General features: G+C 59.0%; 4 protein-coding genes across 4 annotated transcripts; 3 read left to right on the top strand and 1 right to left on the bottom strand.

Moving 5' to 3' along the window:
- Nucleotides 1–204: 204 nt before the first annotated feature.
- On the top strand, nucleotides 205–6,227 carry ACA1_098040 (phospholipidtranslocating P-type ATPase; the record flags this gene model as incomplete). The annotated part of the gene is made up of 25 exons (XM_004335072.1): nucleotides 205–486; nucleotides 642–716; nucleotides 804–902; nucleotides 958–1,142; nucleotides 1,244–1,274; nucleotides 1,353–1,501; nucleotides 1,611–1,942; nucleotides 2,044–2,186; nucleotides 2,275–2,437; nucleotides 2,545–2,642; nucleotides 2,711–2,935; nucleotides 3,047–3,149; nucleotides 3,233–3,346; nucleotides 3,425–3,597; nucleotides 3,679–3,828; nucleotides 3,910–4,020; nucleotides 4,111–4,379; nucleotides 4,453–4,573; nucleotides 4,690–4,859; nucleotides 4,935–5,076; nucleotides 5,135–5,378; nucleotides 5,463–5,604; nucleotides 5,690–5,811; nucleotides 5,894–5,978; nucleotides 6,056–6,227. The coding sequence occupies 25 exons, from the start codon at nucleotides 205–207 to the stop codon at nucleotides 6,225–6,227; spliced, it is 3,900 nt and encodes a 1,299-aa protein (XP_004335120.1).
- Nucleotides 6,228–6,556: 329 nt separating this feature from the next.
- ACA1_098030 (leucine rich repeat-containing protein) lies at nucleotides 6,557–15,199 on the top strand (the record flags this gene model as incomplete). Its single annotated transcript, XM_004335071.1, has 24 exons — nucleotides 6,557–7,522; nucleotides 7,610–7,748; nucleotides 7,829–8,091; nucleotides 8,239–8,430; nucleotides 8,504–8,716; nucleotides 8,787–9,540; nucleotides 9,612–9,862; nucleotides 9,942–10,129; nucleotides 10,232–10,416; nucleotides 10,487–10,688; nucleotides 10,751–10,962; nucleotides 11,045–11,109; nucleotides 11,192–11,334; nucleotides 11,421–11,546; nucleotides 11,619–11,775; nucleotides 12,082–12,175; nucleotides 12,249–12,313; nucleotides 12,400–12,532; nucleotides 12,640–12,823; nucleotides 12,932–13,531; nucleotides 13,624–13,728; nucleotides 13,813–14,196; nucleotides 14,269–14,399; nucleotides 14,505–15,199. The coding sequence occupies 24 exons, from the start codon at nucleotides 6,557–6,559 to the stop codon at nucleotides 15,197–15,199; spliced, it is 6,447 nt and encodes a 2,148-aa protein (XP_004335119.1).
- A 356-nt stretch (nucleotides 15,200–15,555) lies between these two features.
- On the top strand, nucleotides 15,556–16,527 carry ACA1_098020 (uncharacterized protein; the record flags this gene model as incomplete). The annotated part of the gene is made up of 4 exons (XM_004335070.1): nucleotides 15,556–15,597; nucleotides 15,622–15,945; nucleotides 16,088–16,253; nucleotides 16,346–16,527. The coding sequence occupies 4 exons, from the start codon at nucleotides 15,556–15,558 to the stop codon at nucleotides 16,525–16,527; spliced, it is 714 nt and encodes a 237-aa protein (XP_004335118.1).
- Nucleotides 16,528–16,620: 93 nt separating this feature from the next.
- Nucleotides 16,621–18,144, bottom strand: ACA1_098010 (uncharacterized protein; the record flags this gene model as incomplete). The annotated part of the gene is made up of 6 exons (XM_004335069.1): nucleotides 16,621–16,750; nucleotides 16,854–16,966; nucleotides 17,047–17,289; nucleotides 17,363–17,539; nucleotides 17,652–17,751; nucleotides 17,912–18,144. The coding sequence occupies 6 exons, from the start codon at nucleotides 18,142–18,144 to the stop codon at nucleotides 16,621–16,623; spliced, it is 996 nt and encodes a 331-aa protein (XP_004335117.1).
- Between the last annotated feature and the right edge of the window lie 290 nt (nucleotides 18,145–18,434).

Here is an 18,434-nt window from a genome sequence, read left to right as displayed (position 1 = left end):
CCTCCATAGAGTTCCTGAACGATGTTTCTTTGGGGGGGGGGTTGATGGTCTGATCTTTCTGCGTTGCGTTTTGGTCTGCCCCGAAAAAAATTACTTTCCCGCCAAAACGACCAAAGCAACGTTACGCTTTTCTGTCGACCACTTTTCGTTCCTGCATTCCTGCCTTGGGCGGAGGTGGGGCGATGCGCCCAAGTTACGAGGAAGATGGATGAAGAGAGGGAAAAGGGTAAAGAGGTGCCAGCGGCAGGCGGTGAGAGCGAGAGCAAGAGCGAGGAGGCGAGTAGCAGCGAGGAGGATGCGCCGAGCGTGGTAAGGGAAGGGGAGGACGAAGAGGAGGAAGAAGCGCGGGATATTGGACGACAACGCTCCACAAAGGGGAAGGACAGCGAAAAAGAGCAGCCAAACGCTTCCAAGTGGCAGGCCTGCAAGAACTTCGCGCGCTCCCTCAAAGACCCCAAGAAGCTGCTTCGCAGGAAGCCTCGTCCAGTTACGTCTCTCTGACCTGCGGTCTTGGTATTTCATTTATTTTGTTTATTTGTCATTTTCCATTATTTGTGTGAAATAATTTTATTCCTTTATTTGTGCATTGATGGGTAAAATGTTCTCATGATATATATATCGTCATGGGCTCCGTCGTACAGTTGGAAATTGAGATCAATAATTGGGTGGTGAACAAGGCAAAGGGCTACCCCAAGAACCGCTTCACCACGTCCAAGGTATCACACTTGGCACACACCTGCCAATCAGCAGCGTTGCCGACCAACTGACTGACCATCTGGCATTGGCCTAAACCGCTCGTGCAGTACACGTGGTGGTCGTTTGTTCCCAAGACCATCTACGAGCAGTTCCGCAAGTTCTCCAACTGCTACTTCCTCCTCGTCATCATCATCCAGTTCATTCCCGTGCGTATCTCTGCCTCGCTCTCTCCACCCGTCGGCGCTTCATTGAAGCCTCCAGGCCCCGCAGCTTCTACTGCTTCGCTTGACTCTCACCACCATCCTGTGGGTGCATGGAATGCAGGGCATGTCTCCGTTCATCCCGGTGGCCAGCGTCATTCCACTGGCGTTCGTCATCCTCATCTCCGCTCTACGCGAGCTTGTAGAGGACATCTTTCGCCACATCGAAGACAGGAAGAACAATCGGTCCGTGCCTCCAATCACCCACACTTTTGCCTCACCATTTGTTTGGGCAACCGTCTAACCTGGACATGGTGCGACACCTGTGTTGTATATTATTTACCCAGAATATTGTATCGCATGCTCCGTGACCCTGCGGTGCGTGGCAGCAGCCCCCCTGTACCGCTGTTCTTGAGCTGTGGTGTACCAACCGTTGTGGTGGTGGTTGTGTTCCAGGAGGGCTGGCGAGAGACGCGGTCGCAAGACTTGACGGCGGGCGACATCGTGCAAGTGAACGATGCGCAGCAGATCCCGGCCGACATGGTGTTGCTCTCCTTGTCGCATCCCAAGGGCTCGTGCTACATCACCACGGCCAACCTTGATGGGTGCGTCACCCATGTTTTCTCTTCTTGCCATGATCATCGCTCTGACGGCCAAGTGATGCATGGGTCGTGTGTGTCGTGTGTGTCGTGTGTGTCGTGTGCGTGTCTACAGTGAAACAAACTTGAAGCTGCGCAGCGCGTTGGATGTGACGGCGAGGCTCGGGGTGGACGAGGATCAAATGCTAAAGCTGCGCGGGCTGGTGGAAGCTGAGGCACCGAACGAGCACATCTACCACTTCATCGGGCGGTACGCCATGCCGGGGGACACCAAGACCTCCGACCAGGGCACTGAAGACGAGATCGAAATGGGCGAGCTCAACAAGTCCGAACCGGGCACGAGTGAGAGGAAAGTGTTTCCTCTCGGCAACGATCAGCTGCTCCTGAAGGGCTCGCAGCTTCGCAACACGGATAGCGTCTACGGCCTCGTCGTCTACGCAGGGAGGGGTAAGCGGACGGCACACTTGAGACACGACAACACGAGACACACACCGTGAAACACATGAGCGCTCGTGTTCGTCTAATCGCGTATGTGTTTGCGCTCGTAGATACCAAGCTGGCGCTCAACTTGCACAAGCCGCCCAGCAAAATGTCCACAGTCGACCGTACCCTCAACGTGTGGGTACTGGCCATCTTTGTGGTGCTCGCCTGCCTGGTGCTGCTGCTCGCCATGGGCAGCATCATCTGGGATGTACGCAGTCTTCCAACCCTCCCCCTCAAGTCCAGTGTTCGCGGCTTGCTGCTTCGCACGAATGACACCTCTTCCACGTCGTACGCAGAATGACGACCGGGGTCCGATGTGGTATGTGGACAACCCCTACAGCGTCGGGGTCTACTTCATCAGGAACGTGGGGACCTATCTTATCCTCCTCTCCAACTTTGTGCCCATCTCGCTGTGGGTGACGATCGAGCTCATCAAGGTGGGCCAGTCCAAGTTCATGAGTCCGTACCACCACGCCGCCCTACTTTCCTTCCTTCACAGCTCCACCACCGCCACCACCGCCCTCGCGCGCCTCTGACCTGCTTCTCTCCACGCGTCGTCGAAACAGCGTGGGACAACCACATGCGATCAGAGGAAGGACTGCCCATGCGAGTCAAGACCAGCAACCTCAACGAAGACCTCGGCCGCATCCAACACATTTTCACCGTACGTTACCCCCGTGCAGAGCGATGGGCTGCCCTTGGGGCTGTCTGACCCAATCTGTGGCCCTGCAGGACAAAACGGGCACACTGACGGAGAACGTGATGGAGTTTGCCAAGTGCTCCATCGACGGAGTCAAGTACGTCGAGGCGCGCTACGAAGCGAGCAGCAAGCGACGGAAGAGCCAACTCCAGCAGTCCGGCGGTCAGCCCGCCGAGCTGGGCTCTGACGTCTCCTCCGTGGGCGCCACTGGAGAGGACGCGGAGAAGACCATCGGGCCGGTCGGCAAAGTCATACAGGTCAGTGGCCACCTTTCCATAAATTCCCTCTACTCGTAGCACTCGCGGCCGTGGTTACGCCTGTCGGGCTGGTCGAGGCTGCTGACATGATGGACCACGGTTCGTTCATAGGGTCTCTTGCCGGAGGAACTGGAGGAGCACCCCGTGTACAATTTTCTGCAAGTTCTCACCCTTTGCCATGCCGTCGTCCCCGAGCGAGACAAGAGCACCGACCGTACGCCTGCCCACTACCACTACTACAAGTCAATACTTGGATAACTCATAACACCCTATCTTTGATTCGTTCGCTGGAAACAGAGCTCATCTATCGAACGCCGTCTCCGGATGAGAAGGCGCTGGTGGAGGCTGCGCAGAAGAACGGATTCACCCTCCTGCAGCGCACCACCGACCACCTGACCGTCGAAGAATTCGGTGTGTGCCAACTCCTCGCACACATCATCACTGCGCGCTCCTCCCTCTCCGTCTCATGGTCCATTCCCTCCACGACAGGCGAGCCGGTGACCTACGAGGTGTTGGCCACCCTCAACTTTGACGCCGCGCGGAAGCGCATGTCAGTGATCGTCCGCAGTCCGCACACCAACAAGGTGTACCTCATGGTGAAGGGCGCCGACGACGCCGTCTACCAGCGTCTGGCCGACAACGACGCCAACGCCAGCCGAAAGGTACGTGCCCATTCTCGCGATCGTCCGCTTTCGTTAGAAGGTGTGTGTGGCGCATCTTATGAGGCCACCCTGTGCGTGTAGGACGTGACGGCCAACCACCTCCAGCGCTTCGCGCGTACCGGCCTGCGTACGCTGGTGGTCGCGTATCGCGAGATCGACGAAGAGGAGTACATTGCCTGGAAGGCGAGCTACGACGAAGCCTACACCGCCATCGAAAATCGAGAGGAAATGGTTCGTTTACCCTCCGCCCCTCTGTTGTTCCCCGAGCGTCGGCTCGATGTGAACTCACATGCGTGCGTGCATGGTGTGCAGTTGAACGCGACGTACGAGACTATCGAAGACGGTCTCACCCTGTTGGGCTGCACTGCCATCGAGGACAAGCTCCAGGACAAGGTCCCAGAGACCATCGAATTCCTTCTCCAGGTATTCATCAACAGAAGACAACCACGTCAACAGTCGAGATATAGTTCAGACTTGATGTTCGGCTTGTTGACCTCTGACGTGCGGTGTCAGGCCGGGATCAAGATCTGGATTCTAACGGGCGACAAGCAAGAAACGGCGATCGAGATCGGGCACTCGACCAACCTGCTCAAGAGGGGCATGAAGCTGATCACGATCAACGCCCACTCCAAGGAGGCGTGCAGGGACATGATCCAGCGCGAGCTCGTCGCCTACGGCCTCAAGACTGCCGAACAGATCGAGCAGGACAACCAGCGACGGGACGCCGGCAAGAAGCAGCGGTTCGTGTGGCTGCGCAAGTGGCTTCACAGGCACCTTGGCCGGTACGCATCACTGCAGATAGCTTCCACTCGCGCTTGCTCTGGTCTTGACTTATGCGTGCGCAACGGACCGCAGGCGCAAGCCCAAGCCACAGGAACCGGTGTCGCTGGTGATCGACGGCGAGACGCTGAGCTACGCTCTGCGCGAGGACGTGCTCGAAGACTTCATCCTCCTCACCAAGATCTGCCACTCAGTGGTGTGCTGCCGCACCAGTCCACTGCAAAAGGTTTGGCCTACACCCATCTCGGTGACTTGATGACGCCAGCCGAACTAACCGGTCACTGCGAACCTGACGACAATGATCATTGACAGTCGCTGGTGGTGCGGTCGATCAAGAAGGGCGAGGGCAGGATCTGCCTGGCCATCGGCGACGGAGCCAACGACGTGTCAATGATTCAAAAGGCACACGTGGGCGTGGGCATCTTTGGCAAGGAGGGAAACCAAGCGGCTCGAGCCGCCGATTACGCCATCCACCAGTTCAAGTACGTCCGCTCCAAGCTTGGCGGTCCATCACTCGCTACTCACCCACTCTCTCTGATCGCTCTTTACCCGCGCAGACACCTCAAGCGACTGTTGTGCGTACACGGGCGGAAAAACTACATCCAAGCCACGGGCCTGGTCCAGTTCTTCTTCTACAAGAACATCTCCTACAACCTGCCGTTCGTGTGGTACTCCTTCTTCAACGGGTTCTCAGCCCAGGTACGTTCCACCCAGCGTCGTCCGTCCGTTTGGCTCTTCGTCAAGTGCTGACCGACAGAGTGTTGATGTTGGTGCCGTGTGGAATTCCACACAAAAGACGATATACGATTCGTGGGTGATCGGCTGCTTCAACGTGTTCTTCACGTCGCTGCCGCCCCTGTGCTACGGCGTGTTCGAGCGCGACCTCCGGGACGAAACGATCGACAAGTACCCGCAGCTCTACCGCCGCCTGCAGAAGGGCCAGCTCTTCACGCCCCTCACCTTCCTCTCCTGGCTGGCCGACGCCGTGTGGGAGTCCTTGGGTGCGGGCTGCCTTCGGCCGATTCCCTCCCACTTCCCCTGTTGTGCGCTCACCCCGCTCAAATCTGCTTTCTTCCGTCACACAGTGGTGTTCTTCGCCGTCTACTTCATGTTCCAGAACGACGTGCTGCTGAGCGATGGCGAAACGCTGGACTTGTGGTCGTTTGGCATTTTCGTGGGGACGTTCATTACCATGTTCATCAACTTCCGCCTGTTCCTCTACACCAAGTGCGCATCTATTCTCTCCTCCTCTCTTATGCGAGAAGGCCTTCACTTCGCTCCACCTCTCACCGATCTTCGTTGGCTGGCGCAGTGAATGGAACTGGCTCACGCATGTCATCAACTGGCTGACGATTGGGTTCTACTGGGTCTTCATGCCGGTCTACGCCACGTTCAACTTCACGCCCTACTTCACCAACCTGCACGGCGTCTTCTGTACGCGCTTTGCTTTGCTTTGCTTTCAACTGTGAGATTTCCTGACCACTTCTTGACTCGCGCTCGGTGGTGTGTGCGACAGTCATGTCTGGGCGAACCGCTTCGTTCTGGTTCCTCTTCCTCGGCACGGGCGTCGTTGCGCTCCTCCCCGACGTGGTGGCCAAATAGTACGTTCACCTTCCATACACACCACCACGACGGATCCCGTGCCAGACCCCGGCTGAACGCTTTGTTTGTGACAAAGCGTGCGGCACATCTACTTCCCGGATGACTGGGTGATCCTGCGGGAGGCCGAGAGAATCAAGCCGCCGCCCGACGGCAAGTGGCGCAAGCGGTGGCACGCGCTCTCGCGAACACGACCCTATCGCGGTGATGCCAGCACCACCACTCACAACGACGCCCACGATGGTCACTGACCACGCGACAAATACGTACGCACGACCAAAACACCCAAAGCCCAACCTTTTCCGCCTCATGTACATTTCCGGGCACCTCTTCGCTTTCTTTCTTTTCAGGGTAATTAATTTAATTTCGCGGGGGGGGGTAACCGTTCTTTTACCACGGCAACTCAGAGCAGGGCCACCGCAAACAACGAAAAAAAGAACGGCCACCAACTCTGCCGCCAGAGGTGCTCGCTGGAGAAGTACATTCAGCGGTGGTGGATTGGATTTGATTTTTTGATTCAAGTTCATCTCTCCACGTAGTGCCGAGATTTTGATTTTGAGTAGAGTGAAGCGATTCGAGAATGTTGGGGTCGAGCAAGAGTGCTACGGCAGGCGAGGCGAGGCAGGCGGTGGTGCAGGGCGCGGGTGGGAGGAAGGACAGCAGGGAGTCGCGAGATGACAGCGGCGGGAGTGGCAAGAAGGAAAAGAAAAAGGAGGAGAGCAAGAAGGAGAAGAAGGAGATGGAGAAGCGCGAGAAGGAGCTCGAGCGACAGAAGAAGGAGATCGAAAAGGAGAAGCGCGAGCTCGAGAGGCGCGAGAAGGAGCTCGAGAAGAAGAACAAGAAAAAGAAAAAGGACGCCGACAAGGAGCTCATCAAGAAGTCCTCTTCCTCCTCCTCACCCGCCCCCTCCCCTTCTTCCGCCACTTCCACTTCCACTTCTTCTTGTTCCTCCTCTTCTTCCTCATCATCTTCATCTTCTTCCTCTACTTCATCTCCATCATCGGCCGGCTTGCTGGGCGTTCCCTACGTCCAGAGCGAGAGACGCCGGAGCGGCAGCTGGATCCGCCCGCGGAGCCTCAAGTTCAAGAAGGCCAGCGGCGTCAGCAAAGGGAAGGGCGACTCGGTTGAGTTGAGCGGCGGCAGCAGCGCTGAGCTCAACTCCAGCTACCCGCCGTCGCCCAGTTCGAGCGGGCCGCTGTCGCCGACCACCACGCCGTCGCCGGCCAGCCCCAGCCGCGGCGCACGCGGGCCGCCGTCGCACGGCCAAGACTACGAAGGGCGCGCGGCGGGCGTGGTGCAAGAGGCGGCGGTGCGGAGGAGCAGCGGAATGGTGACGATGGCGGCGGTGGAGGGAGGCGGCGGCGGCGGCGTGCGGGCGTCGATGGCCGACGGATCGCTGCTGGAGACGCTGAAGCGGCTCAAGTCCAACGACCGCGACCTGACCGAGTTCAAGACGCCGCCCACGATCATGCAGGAGCTGCAGGCGTCGACTCTGGAGCTCATCAAGATCATCTCCGACTGTCTGGTCTTCAACACGCACCTCAAGGTCTGCACCGCATTCTCCGCTTTCGTTCTTTCTCTCTTCTTCTTTCGTTCTTTTGGAGCCGAACTCACTTCGCCACGTGCCGCGCAGAAATTGGATCTGTCGGGTTGCGAGATGAAGGAGGTCGAGGTGAAGCTGCTCGCAGAGGCGCTTCGCGTGAACTCGACCCTCGAATACCTCAACATCACGTGGTGCAACCTCGGTGATGCTGGATCGGCTGCCCTCGCAGGTTTGTTTCTTTTCCCCCCTCGTGATGCAGACATGATGCTTGCTCAATCGCTAACCCATGTGTGCCCCGCCTCTGTGCAGCTGGCTTGGGAATCAATGAGGGGCTCAAGGTGGTGGACATGCGCCACAACCGAATCACGGCCAAGGGTCTCCACGCCATCGCTTCGTTCCTTCGGACCAACATCACGCTGCTCGAGCTTCTTCTGTCGAAATCCGAGCAGCTGCTCATCGCCGGCGACGATCTCATCTTCGACGACTCCGACAACTCGTCCCTCGTCGACCAGGAGCACCGAGACAAGCACAGAATCGAGGAAATCCTCCTCTCCAACAAAACCCTCTCCAAGGTAGAGTAGAAATCCAACACTTTGACACCACACCACACCACACCACACCACACCACACCACACCACACCACACCACACACCACACCACACCACCATCGCTATCTATGCTATTTGCTGATGTTGAGGCACTCTACTGTCCTTGCACAGTGCTTCTCGGGGGAGAGCAAGAAGGTGGATCTGAGCGGGCGTGGGATGGAGAAAGTGCCATCGCTGTTCTTGGTGATCCCCACCATCGTGTCCCTCGACCTTTCGCACAACCGACTCAAGTACCTGCCTCGGGGCATCAAGCAGCTCACACGCCTCGAATTCCTCAATCTGTCGCACAACCAGCTGCAGGAGGTGCTTTTCCTTTGCGTACATGGGGCGCGAGCGCGCTGGTCGGCTAACGTATACGATTTTCTCTCACCCGCAGCTGCCGCTCGAGCTGGGCACGCTCCATACGCTAAAGCATCTCGACGTGCAACACAACAACCTGACCGAAGTGCCGCTCACGCTCAACTTGTTGGACAATCTGGAGGTACTGGACATCAGCCACAACAACATCTCCTTCCTTCCCGTCAGCCTGGGCACCCTGCCCAGCCTCAAGGAGCTCCACGCCCACAGCAACCCACTGCCCTACCCCAAGGTAACGTCACTCGGAGTTAAAACGCCGGCAATGCCCACCTCCCGTACCATTAATTTAACTCCTATTACAGAAAGTTGTACTGTCATCGGCGGGCACGGGCGTGCTATCGTATCTGCGGGAAAAGAACAGCGGCAGCGCGCTCTGTCACCGAATCAAGCTGATGTGCGTCGGTCAGGCCAACGTGGGCAAGACCTCGCTCGTCGAGAAGCTGCTCAGCAAATCGGTCACCAAACCAACCGAATCCGAGTCCGGATCAGCCCGCGCCGCCGGGCGTAATGCCCACCCGGACGACCAAGATCTCGGCACATCGGGCGCAAGCGTGGGCGCCGAAGTCAACAACAAGGCCTTGTCAGCGGTCAAGCGCACCGATAGCGAGCGCAATCGGCGATGGAGCTACTCCGAGGTGGAGCACGGCAAGCTGGCCCTCGTCAGCAGCGGCGGCGCCAGCGGTGGTGACGAGTGGGATGGCAACGACAAGTCGTCGAGTCCGGCCAGCAAGGCCCGACGGCGCCCGGGCAAGAGGCTCGACGTGGCCACCGACGGCATCCGCATCCGCGACTGGACCGCCAAGTCGATCAGCCGCAAGGACTCCTCGGCCAAGGCCGACAAGAAGGACAGCAACAGCAGCAAAGCGGAGGGCAGCAAGGAGAACATCATCACCTTCTCCTCGTGGGACTTTGCCGGGCAGGAGATCTACTACTACACCCACCTCTTCTTCCTGTCGCGACGGGGCATCTACCTCCTCATCTTCAACCTGCTCAAGCCCGAGGAGGAGGCCTCGCGCATCGAGTACTGGCTCCAATCCATCCACACTCGCGCTCGCGGTACGCTCCCGCACCACCGTGGAATGTGTGAAATGCGATCGACAGATTCTCACTTGGCGGTGGTGGTGCAGGAGCGCCCGTCATTCTGGTGGGCACCCACCTGGACGCGAAGAAGTGCACGAAGAAGTATCTGGACCACCTCTACGCCAACCTCCTGCAGAAGTTCAGCGGCCAGTTCAAGAACATCCGCTTCTTCTTCGCCCTGAGCTGCGCGACGGGCAAGGGCGTGGAGGACCTGCGAAAGAAGCTGATCGAGGTGGCGCAGAGCATGATCGAAAAGGAGGGCCTCATCCCGCAGTCCTACCTCACTCTCGAAGAAAAGGTGCACATTCCACTCATTTCGCTATCATTTTTTTCCCTTTCAATTATACGTCCGAACGCGACCTCACTCGTGTGTGCAGATCCGCGCGATCGCGATGCTGGAGCCGCAGCCGGTGGTGAGCTGGGAGATGTTCGAGCGACTCGCGCTGAGCAGCGGCGTAACACAGCCGGTGCTCCCCAAGGCGGCCAAGTACCTGCACCAGCTCGGCTCGCTGGTCCACTTCAACGAACGCGAATCCGGACTCGACGACCTCGTCATTCTCGACAGGTACCCACTACCGCTCTTTCTTTCTTTATCGTCGCGACTGAATCTTTTGGTTGACGCATCTTCTTTCCTCATCACTATGGCCGGCCATCGACACGTGCGCAGCCAATGGTTGACGAACGTCTTCAGCGACGTGATCACGCTCAAGCACAATTTTGTCAAGTCCGGGGTGCTGCAGCGCAAGGACCTGCCGCAGATATGGAAGGCTCCGGCCTACCCCGAGACCGTACACGACTCGCTGGTCGCCCTCCTCGAACAGTTCGAGGTTGCCTACGCCCTGCCGCCCACAGGTTCACTCACCCGCCCAACGATAAAGCTGTTCAATAGGTGATGCTAATGCAGTAGTGCTGTGGTGTACAGATACCAATCCACAAGGCGCGATACTGGTGCCGTGCCTGCTGCCGGACGCGCGCCCGGCAGACCTGCACAACCCGGACCTGTGGCCCAAGGAGGAAAGCGACCTCGTGCAGCTATTCCGCTTCTATTCGTTCGATTTTATGCCATTCGGCTTCTTCAACCGCTTCATGGTCCGCCTCTTGCGCTCCGGCTGGACGCTCATCAGGTACCACGCACACGCACACAGCGTGCCACTTGTGCCATTCATACTCAACGTCCCTGGTCCAGGTGTTGGAAGAACGGGATGTTCTTTGCCAAGGGCGACGACAAGCTGCTGCTGGAGCTCGACATGGAGGTGGCCTTCCGGCTGAAGCTGTGCATGCGGGGCACAGCGCCATCGCGACAGATGCTGGTGCTGACCGCGATGATCGACACCCTCATCGCCGACTGGCTGCGGGTAGATGTCAAAGTCACCATTCCGTGCACCCACTGCATCAACGGTAGACCGGCCCTCCCCCAAACAGCACACTGCACGTTGGACTGACGGTTCTTTTCTGGCTCCTTCGCCACTCTGGAATGCAGAGAATGCCCAGCCTTTCCTCTTCACGCAGTCGCAACTGGAGCAGGCGGTCGCCAAGGGCAAAACGGTAACGAGCGGGAGTTTGTGGCGGCGTTGTGACGTGTCCTGTCCTCCCACTGCACTCATCCATCGATGTTTTTGTTTGGCAGGTGGTCAACTGTCGCGGAGTGGACGTGGTGGGCATATTTGCGCTGGCGCCCGACCTCGTGATGCTGGACCTCAACCGCATCATCGTCAAACAGGAGGACATGCGCATCATCGACCAGCTCGCCCTCAACAACCGCACCAAAGTGTACGTGGCTGGCTGCGGCCAGCACGGTTCAGTAGGCGGGGGGTTAACTAACGACGCACGCATTGCGCATTGTCGGTGATAACCAGATTTAAGGCGCAGCTGGGCGACGAAACGGTGGTGGTGAAGCAGTTCCGCGAGGAGTCTCTTTCGGCGAGCAGCCTCTCCGCCACTGCCGTCTCCAACGAATTCCGCGCTCAAGTGTGGGAAATCGGGTTCGTACACTACCGTGCGTGTGTGCGGTGGTGCGTGTGCGCACGCGCTGGCTGACGTCACCAAATGCGCAGTGGTCTGGAGCATCCGAACATCGTCCCGCTCCGAGGTATGTGCGAGGACCCTTTCAGTCTGGTGATGGAGCACGTCGAGGGACCCTCGCTCGAGACCTTCCTCGCGGACCCCGCCTCCCACCGCCTCGTGCCCCTCGACTGGAAGTTCCGCATCAAGGTTGGACCGTGCTCCTCCTCTCTGACACCTCCTGTACATTTAAGCTCACCACTATTCGATTCTCTCTCCCTCTCTCTCTCCCGTGTGTGTGTGTGTGTGTGTGTGTGTGGTGTGTCGCACAAGATCGCGGCTGACATTGCGCGTGCGATGATGTTCTTGCACAACCTCACTCCTCGAGTCCTCAATGGCCGGCTCACCTCCTCCAACGTTTTGGTGCGCATCCACTCGACGCTTTTCTCTGTAACTTCCGAAGTCAAGTTGGTGGTGGCCTCGGTAAACTCACGACTGTAATCGTCGCCACGACAGCTCGCAATGGAGAATGTGAGCCAGGAGTCGGTGGTGGTGGCCAAGATCGCCGACTTTGGCCTCTTCTGGGCTCCCTTCTACGTTGAGAACCGAGGTACGCTCACACGTGCGCGCACCTGATGAAGGCTGCAACTCAATCACCATTTTTCTCGTCGCCTTGGTTTCAGAGGATGCCCCATATTGGCTGGCGCCCGAGGTGCTGTCCAAGCAAAAGCACACCGCCCAGTCCGACGTACCCTCCATCCATCCCACAGTGCGCGCCCGAGCTTCGCTGCTAAGTGCCATCTTTGTGTTCGACACACCTACACACATTTGCAGGTTTACTCGTACGGTACGCTGCTCTATGAGCTGGTCACGGGCGAAACCCTCTTCGCCTCACAGATACCCGAGTCGGGCTGGTCGGGCGTCGAGAAGCGCATCATCGCCGGCGATCGCCCCGAAGTTCCCACAGGTCCGTTCCCCTCTCTTCTCGTCCTTGTCGTTTTTCGTTATTCGCTCTTCGGAGTTATAGTCTAAATGAGCCGATGGCGTGGTCGATCGTGCCCTGTGCGCGAGCAGACTGCTATGTGGAGTACAAGGACCTGATGGCCGACTGCTGGAACGCGGACCCCGCGCTGCGGCCGTCGTTCGAGTCGATCCTCAAGCGCATCTCCCGCATCGCCATCAAGTACAACCTGCCCCTCCCCGGCCCATCGGGCAAGATCGCCCTCCCCTCCTACTCCGTCCGCAAATTCAGCGTTGCGTACGTCATCCCCCCCCAATCCTTCCCCCAACTGCGTCATTACGCCGATACGATTGTGTGCGTCGTATATGTCGAGTGAACTAATGTACTTCTGGACGCGACTGGCAGGTACGAGAACGAAGAAGAAGACACCCGGAGAAACAAGAGCAGGCGGCGAATGGGATCATCACCACCGATGCCTCTCGAGGAAACGGACACCGAGTCGGAGGTCGAGGAGCAGGCCACTGAGACATTGGCGCCAACAGCCGCCGCCGCCACGAGCAACGTTGCGCCAGCACCGACACCTACGCCGGCCGAGGCGCCCAAGGAGGAGAACAGCATCAAGAAGCGGCTCCAGAACACCCTGGCCACGCTCCAGCGCGAACTCGAGTCCGACGAGCAGGAGCTTACCACCTCCACCGGCGCCGTGTCGCCCACTCCGTCGTCGCTATCGAACGCGACGGGCGCCGCAGTCCCGCGGCTCCCCAGCAGTGGTGGCACGGCCGCGCCAAAGAAACAAGCGGAGGCCAGCACCCCGCCGCCGCTGAGGCGCGAGGCCAACACGCCGACGGTGGCGGCCGGGGGCAGGCAGGTGTCGACGCTCACGCTGCGCTCGAGCGGCAGCGGGTCGATGAAGGCGCAGGCCGAGCAGGAGGACAAGGGCAGCTTCAATTCCGCCCTGCAGCGTCAAGCCGACCGCATGCGCGAGCAGGTCGAGTCCCTCCAGAGGTATGCCGCCCTCAACCATGTGACCACACACACACACACACACACACGAGGTGATGCTGATGATTGTGTGCCGTGTGGCATTTGATGAGCAGCCAACTCAAGGAGGCCAAGAAGGCGCAGTCGAAAGCCGAGCGGAGTCTGGCCTTCCAGATCCTCGAAAACGATCGCCAGCACACCCAGATGGAGCGGCTCAAGCGGTACCCACCTGAATTCCTCTCGCGGTGTAGACCTGTTGCCCGCCGCTCTAACTCGACGCGTGCGATGGTGGTGACCGACAACAGGAAAGTGGAAGCGCTGAAGAGCGAGAACGATAAGCTGGTGAAGGAGGCGGCCCGGCAGAGCGGAACGCCGGGCACGGCGCCTCGGATGATGAAGACTGTGCGCACGGGCCAGGCCAGCAAGCAGTCGTCGCCCGCTCCGCTCAGGGACGGCGAGCGGGATCTGGCCACAGTCGCCGCGTCTACTGCGACGTCAGGCAGCATCGCCCCGCGGGAAGACGACGGCGACACACCCGCGCTGGCCAGCTCGATGTCGGAGGACCACAACAAGAAGCGGCAGCTCACCGCCATCTCCACCTCGACCCGCGCGCAGCGAGGCCTGTTCACGCCGTACGCGTCGCCCGAGGTCCCGGCCGAGGAAGTCGACGTGCGCGAGATTCAAGAGCGGTACGCAGCGCGCGCGTGCCGTGTGTGTGTGTGTCGTGCGTCGATGCTCACATGCCAGTGGTCCATTGATAGACTGCGGAGGCGAAGCCTGAGCAAGCGCATCCTCGATCGACTGGCCTATTGGGAGAACATGCAGCAGCGGCAGGTGGTGCCTGCCGCACCCTCGTCGCTGGGCAGCAAGAGCTCCGGCCTCGCATCGAGAGGTAGACCTTCGGCCCAGTTGGGCTCTGTGTGCTGTGTGCCTTCTGTCCGCGTTTTTAGCTCCGAGCCTTACTCACTTCGCCAAACGTTTGCCTGCGTGTCGACAGCGAGCACGACCCACGCCCGACCCATCACGCGGTCCCCGAAGCTCGGCGAGCGAGAGCCGCACCGCCGAGCGTCCGACGGCGACGATAAGGGGAAGGAGAAGGACGACGGCGAGGAGGGCGCCATCAGCGGCGGAGAGGAGCTGAAGAGCTCGGGCAGCGTCGCGCGCAAGAAGGTCGAGCTGCGGATCGAGCCGCAGGAGGACGCCGACGAGAAGCGCAAGAGCGTGAAGCTCAGGGACGACAACGACCAACAGCAACAGGACTCAGCGCCCAGCGACACTGCGACACGCACGAACAAGGACGACGAGAACGAGAACGAGAACGAGAACGAGAACGACAGCAGCAGCAGCGAGCGCGAAGGCGGTGGTGACAGCAGAAGCGGCGGGAGCGGGCTGACCGACTCTACCAGGTCGGTGGACGACGTGACGTCGGCCAAGCGCAAGTTCCTGAAGCGATCGTCGTCGTCGAACAACTCGATGGCACGCAAGCGGTTGAGCACGAGCGGCAAATCGCTGCGGGAGCTCAACCCGCGGTTCTCGCTGGCCCCCGGCGCGTCGCTGTCGGCCTCCGGCCCGGTAGCGCTCGCCGCCGACGAGCTCACCTCGTCTTCCAGCGCCGTGGCCGGCATCAATCAGATCTTCTACGGCAAGGCCGAGCTCGTCAAGCTCCTCCTCGAACTCGACGAATTCGACTGAAGCCGCCACACAGATGCGATCACCAACCTCTCTCTTGTACTTTTTTCCGTCTTGACACATGAACTGGTTACCAACACAGGCAACCATTTCGCGTGACACACTCTCACCGCACACGCGACACGACACGACACGACACGACACGACACGACACGACACGACACGACACGACACGACACGACACGACACGACACGACACGACACGACACGACACGACACGACACGACACGACACACGGCAACCCGCAGTGAAAAGTGTCCTAGAAAACGCGCTCGCCTTTCTTCAACTCCGAAAATCACACGGAGAAGAGCTGTGGCCCCATAACTTGATTCTTCAGTTTCACTGCTGGCAGCACAAGAATGGAGCAGCAGACTTTGATCATCCACTCGACGCAGGCGCCCGTGCATGGCGTGGCTCCGACCCAGGTGCGGCTGGACATGAGGAGGCGCCTGTTCCGCGTCGGTGAGTTCGATGAGAGCCTCCCGTTCCTCCTGCGCGGCCGCATCGACGACGGACAGTTCGCGGCCACCATGCACGGCCTCAACTGCACCCTACAGGCCCCGTCGGCCATGCGCACCCTCATGTGGCTCAGCGTGATCGGCATCTGGATCTCGTTCGGCATCTTCCTGTGGGACATCACCTCGTGGAACTACGCCTACGACAGTTTCACCACGACGTGGCTCTTCGAGGGCCTCATGTTCTTCTTCGCCGTCATGACCATCATCTTTTCCATCGGCTACGTCCTCAACGTAATGCCCCCCCCCCTCTGTCGCTTTCGCTCTTTGCTTCCCCCAGCCTTCGCTCTTCGTCTTTTCATTTCTCCCCGTCGCTTTCGCTCTTGCTTCACTTTAATTAGAGAGGGTTGCTGATGGTGGTGGTCTTTGTGCGCAGTTGAGGAAGAGGGTCGACGAGTACCTGGCGCAGGCCAACGCCCACTACAACCCGCTGGGCATCAACTTCCGTCTCGAGAAGGGCTACCGCCGCTGGTACCTCGTCATCGACATCATGCCCCAGTACTCCAGCGCCGCCGGCCCCAGCACCAACACCCTCCCGCAAGGTGACCCTCGTCTTCATCTTTTACCTTTCCTCATTGCTCGTGTACCCTTACCTCTTCTTCTTGTACTGACGTGGTTTATCGTCGGCGCACAGATGAGTACTGCCAGCAGGCGCCCGTGATGGTGCAGCCGGCGTACTACTACCCCAACCCGGCCGGCTTCGCCCCGGCGCCGCAGCAGCACCAGACCCTGCCCCAGCAGCAGCAGCAGATGCCCTACGGCGCCTACAGCCAGGTGGCCTACCAGCAGCAGGCGCCCTCCACCAACAACGTCTGATGACCATCACATCAGTCTTAAGCGTGTGTGTAGTCTTTGCCCGTTGGCTGCGCACAATGAAGGTCCGCCAACTCGACGTGGGAGCTGAGCTCATCAGTTGTCTGGGTTGCCTTCGTTGCACTCGCCCACAAAAACGACCACGTTGTCGAGCGGCAGTGGGTTCTCTTCTCGCGTGGCCAGGTCGTCGAAGAACTGGTGGATAGTGCGCTCCTTGTATCGAAGACTGCTCTCACGCGCAACACGCAGAAACAGAACCGGTTTCAGTTGGCGGCCCACAGCAATGAGAGACGAGGAGAAGACCAGAATGCTGGTGTGATGATTCGTACCTGAAGTGAATGAGGACGAAGGTGTTGTCGGGGTGCGCCAGCACGATGTCCTGCAAACTGTTCCAGTGAATGTGCCCGTCCCTCTCCGCCCGCTCCATGATCACTTGATCATCCTACGCCCAACCAAACGCGGGTGAGCCACACACAGCCGCGGCGAGTTGGGGGCGACATGAGGCGTCGTTGATGTGGGTACCTCTTGCGGGTCGGGGATGAAGGTGCATTCGGTGATGATGACCGGGTAGTCGAACACCTCCGGGTGGGCCTCGTAGACCTGGGTCGAGGTGTCGCCCAGGTAGACGAACAGCGGGGCGTAGGTCTCCTCCTCGATCTCGACGCCCTCCTTGCGCAGCCGCCCGAGCTCCCTGCCCGGCGTGCCGACGTACTCGGGCCTCAGCCGCTTCTTCCGCTCCGCAAACGCGTAACCCACACACGCCACCTGCGCGCACCACGCCACACGGTCATTCATTCGTGTGCGGTGTGTGAGGTGTGTGCGGTGTGTGCGGTCGTACCGAATGGAAGCATCGGAGGACGGTGACCTGGTAGAGTCCGTTCTTGATGAGGTAGGTATCGCCGGGTTTGACGGGCTGCAGGCTGCCGGCCATGAAGCCGTGGCCCTCGGGTATGGGCTGGCCCCAGTTCAGCTGCGACGACGCCTTGATGTACTCCTCCACCACTCCCGACACCTCCTGATCGCTCACCACACACGACACGGCACCACACACACACGACGCGACCCATCGGGATCAGATCGCACGTCATCAGCGTGCATTCAGTGCAGCCGAGAGTGTGAGTGTGTACCTCAGGGCAGAAGAGGGTCATTCCCTCCTTCTTGCTCATGTAGGCGACGTCCACCGAGTGGTCCGTGTGCGTGTGCGTCAGGAACACGTACTTCGGTTGTCTGTACACACAAATTCAAGCACTGTTAAAAGTAAATATAAACAAGTTAAAAAATAAATAAATAGCTTTTATTTATCTATTCCACTGAATATATTTATTAATTGATTTTTTATTTTTAAAACATAAAAATAAAAATAAATTAATAGAAAAAAGGAGGGTACCGGCCACGGCACATGCCAGCGTCGAGGCCGACCTGCAGCTCGGGGATGTGGAAGAAGGTCTTGTCGGCCGACCGCGAGTAGCCGGTCAGGGTGTGGCCCGTCCGTGGGAACTTCCACGTCTTCCATATCCGCTCCGGGTTGTTGGGCTTCAGCGCCGCCTTGTGCACCCCGCGCGACGAGGGCGTCGTGGTCGTCGTTGCCGTTGCCGTTTCCGTTACTTCTGCTGCTCTCATCTTGCTTTGAGTTGGGGTTATGTGGTTGTGCTTGCAGATGGAGGAAGAGATGAAGAGCGGGCGCGCTGCTATTGCTTTCCACTTGGCGGCGGTTCTTGAGGAGAAGAGGAGGAACGTGGAAGAGAATAAAAGCTGGGCCGGGAGGGGGCTACGGCAAAAGCCGGGAGGAGCCATGCATGTGTCGTTACAACAATATTTTCTTTTTTGTTTCTTTTAACTCGTTCACTTAAAGAAACGTGCACGATTCGTGGAGTCTGGCGCACACCCGCAAGACACACGACATCACGGGG

Source organism: Acanthamoeba castellanii (genome assembly GCF_000313135.1).
Source record: "Acanthamoeba castellanii str. Neff unplaced genomic scaffold scf7180000084645, whole genome shotgun sequence".
Classification (NCBI taxonomy): Eukaryota; Discosea; order Longamoebia; family Acanthamoebidae; genus Acanthamoeba; species Acanthamoeba castellanii.
Note: the sequence above shows the minus strand (reverse complement) of the source record. Positions and strands in the feature narration are given on the sequence as shown.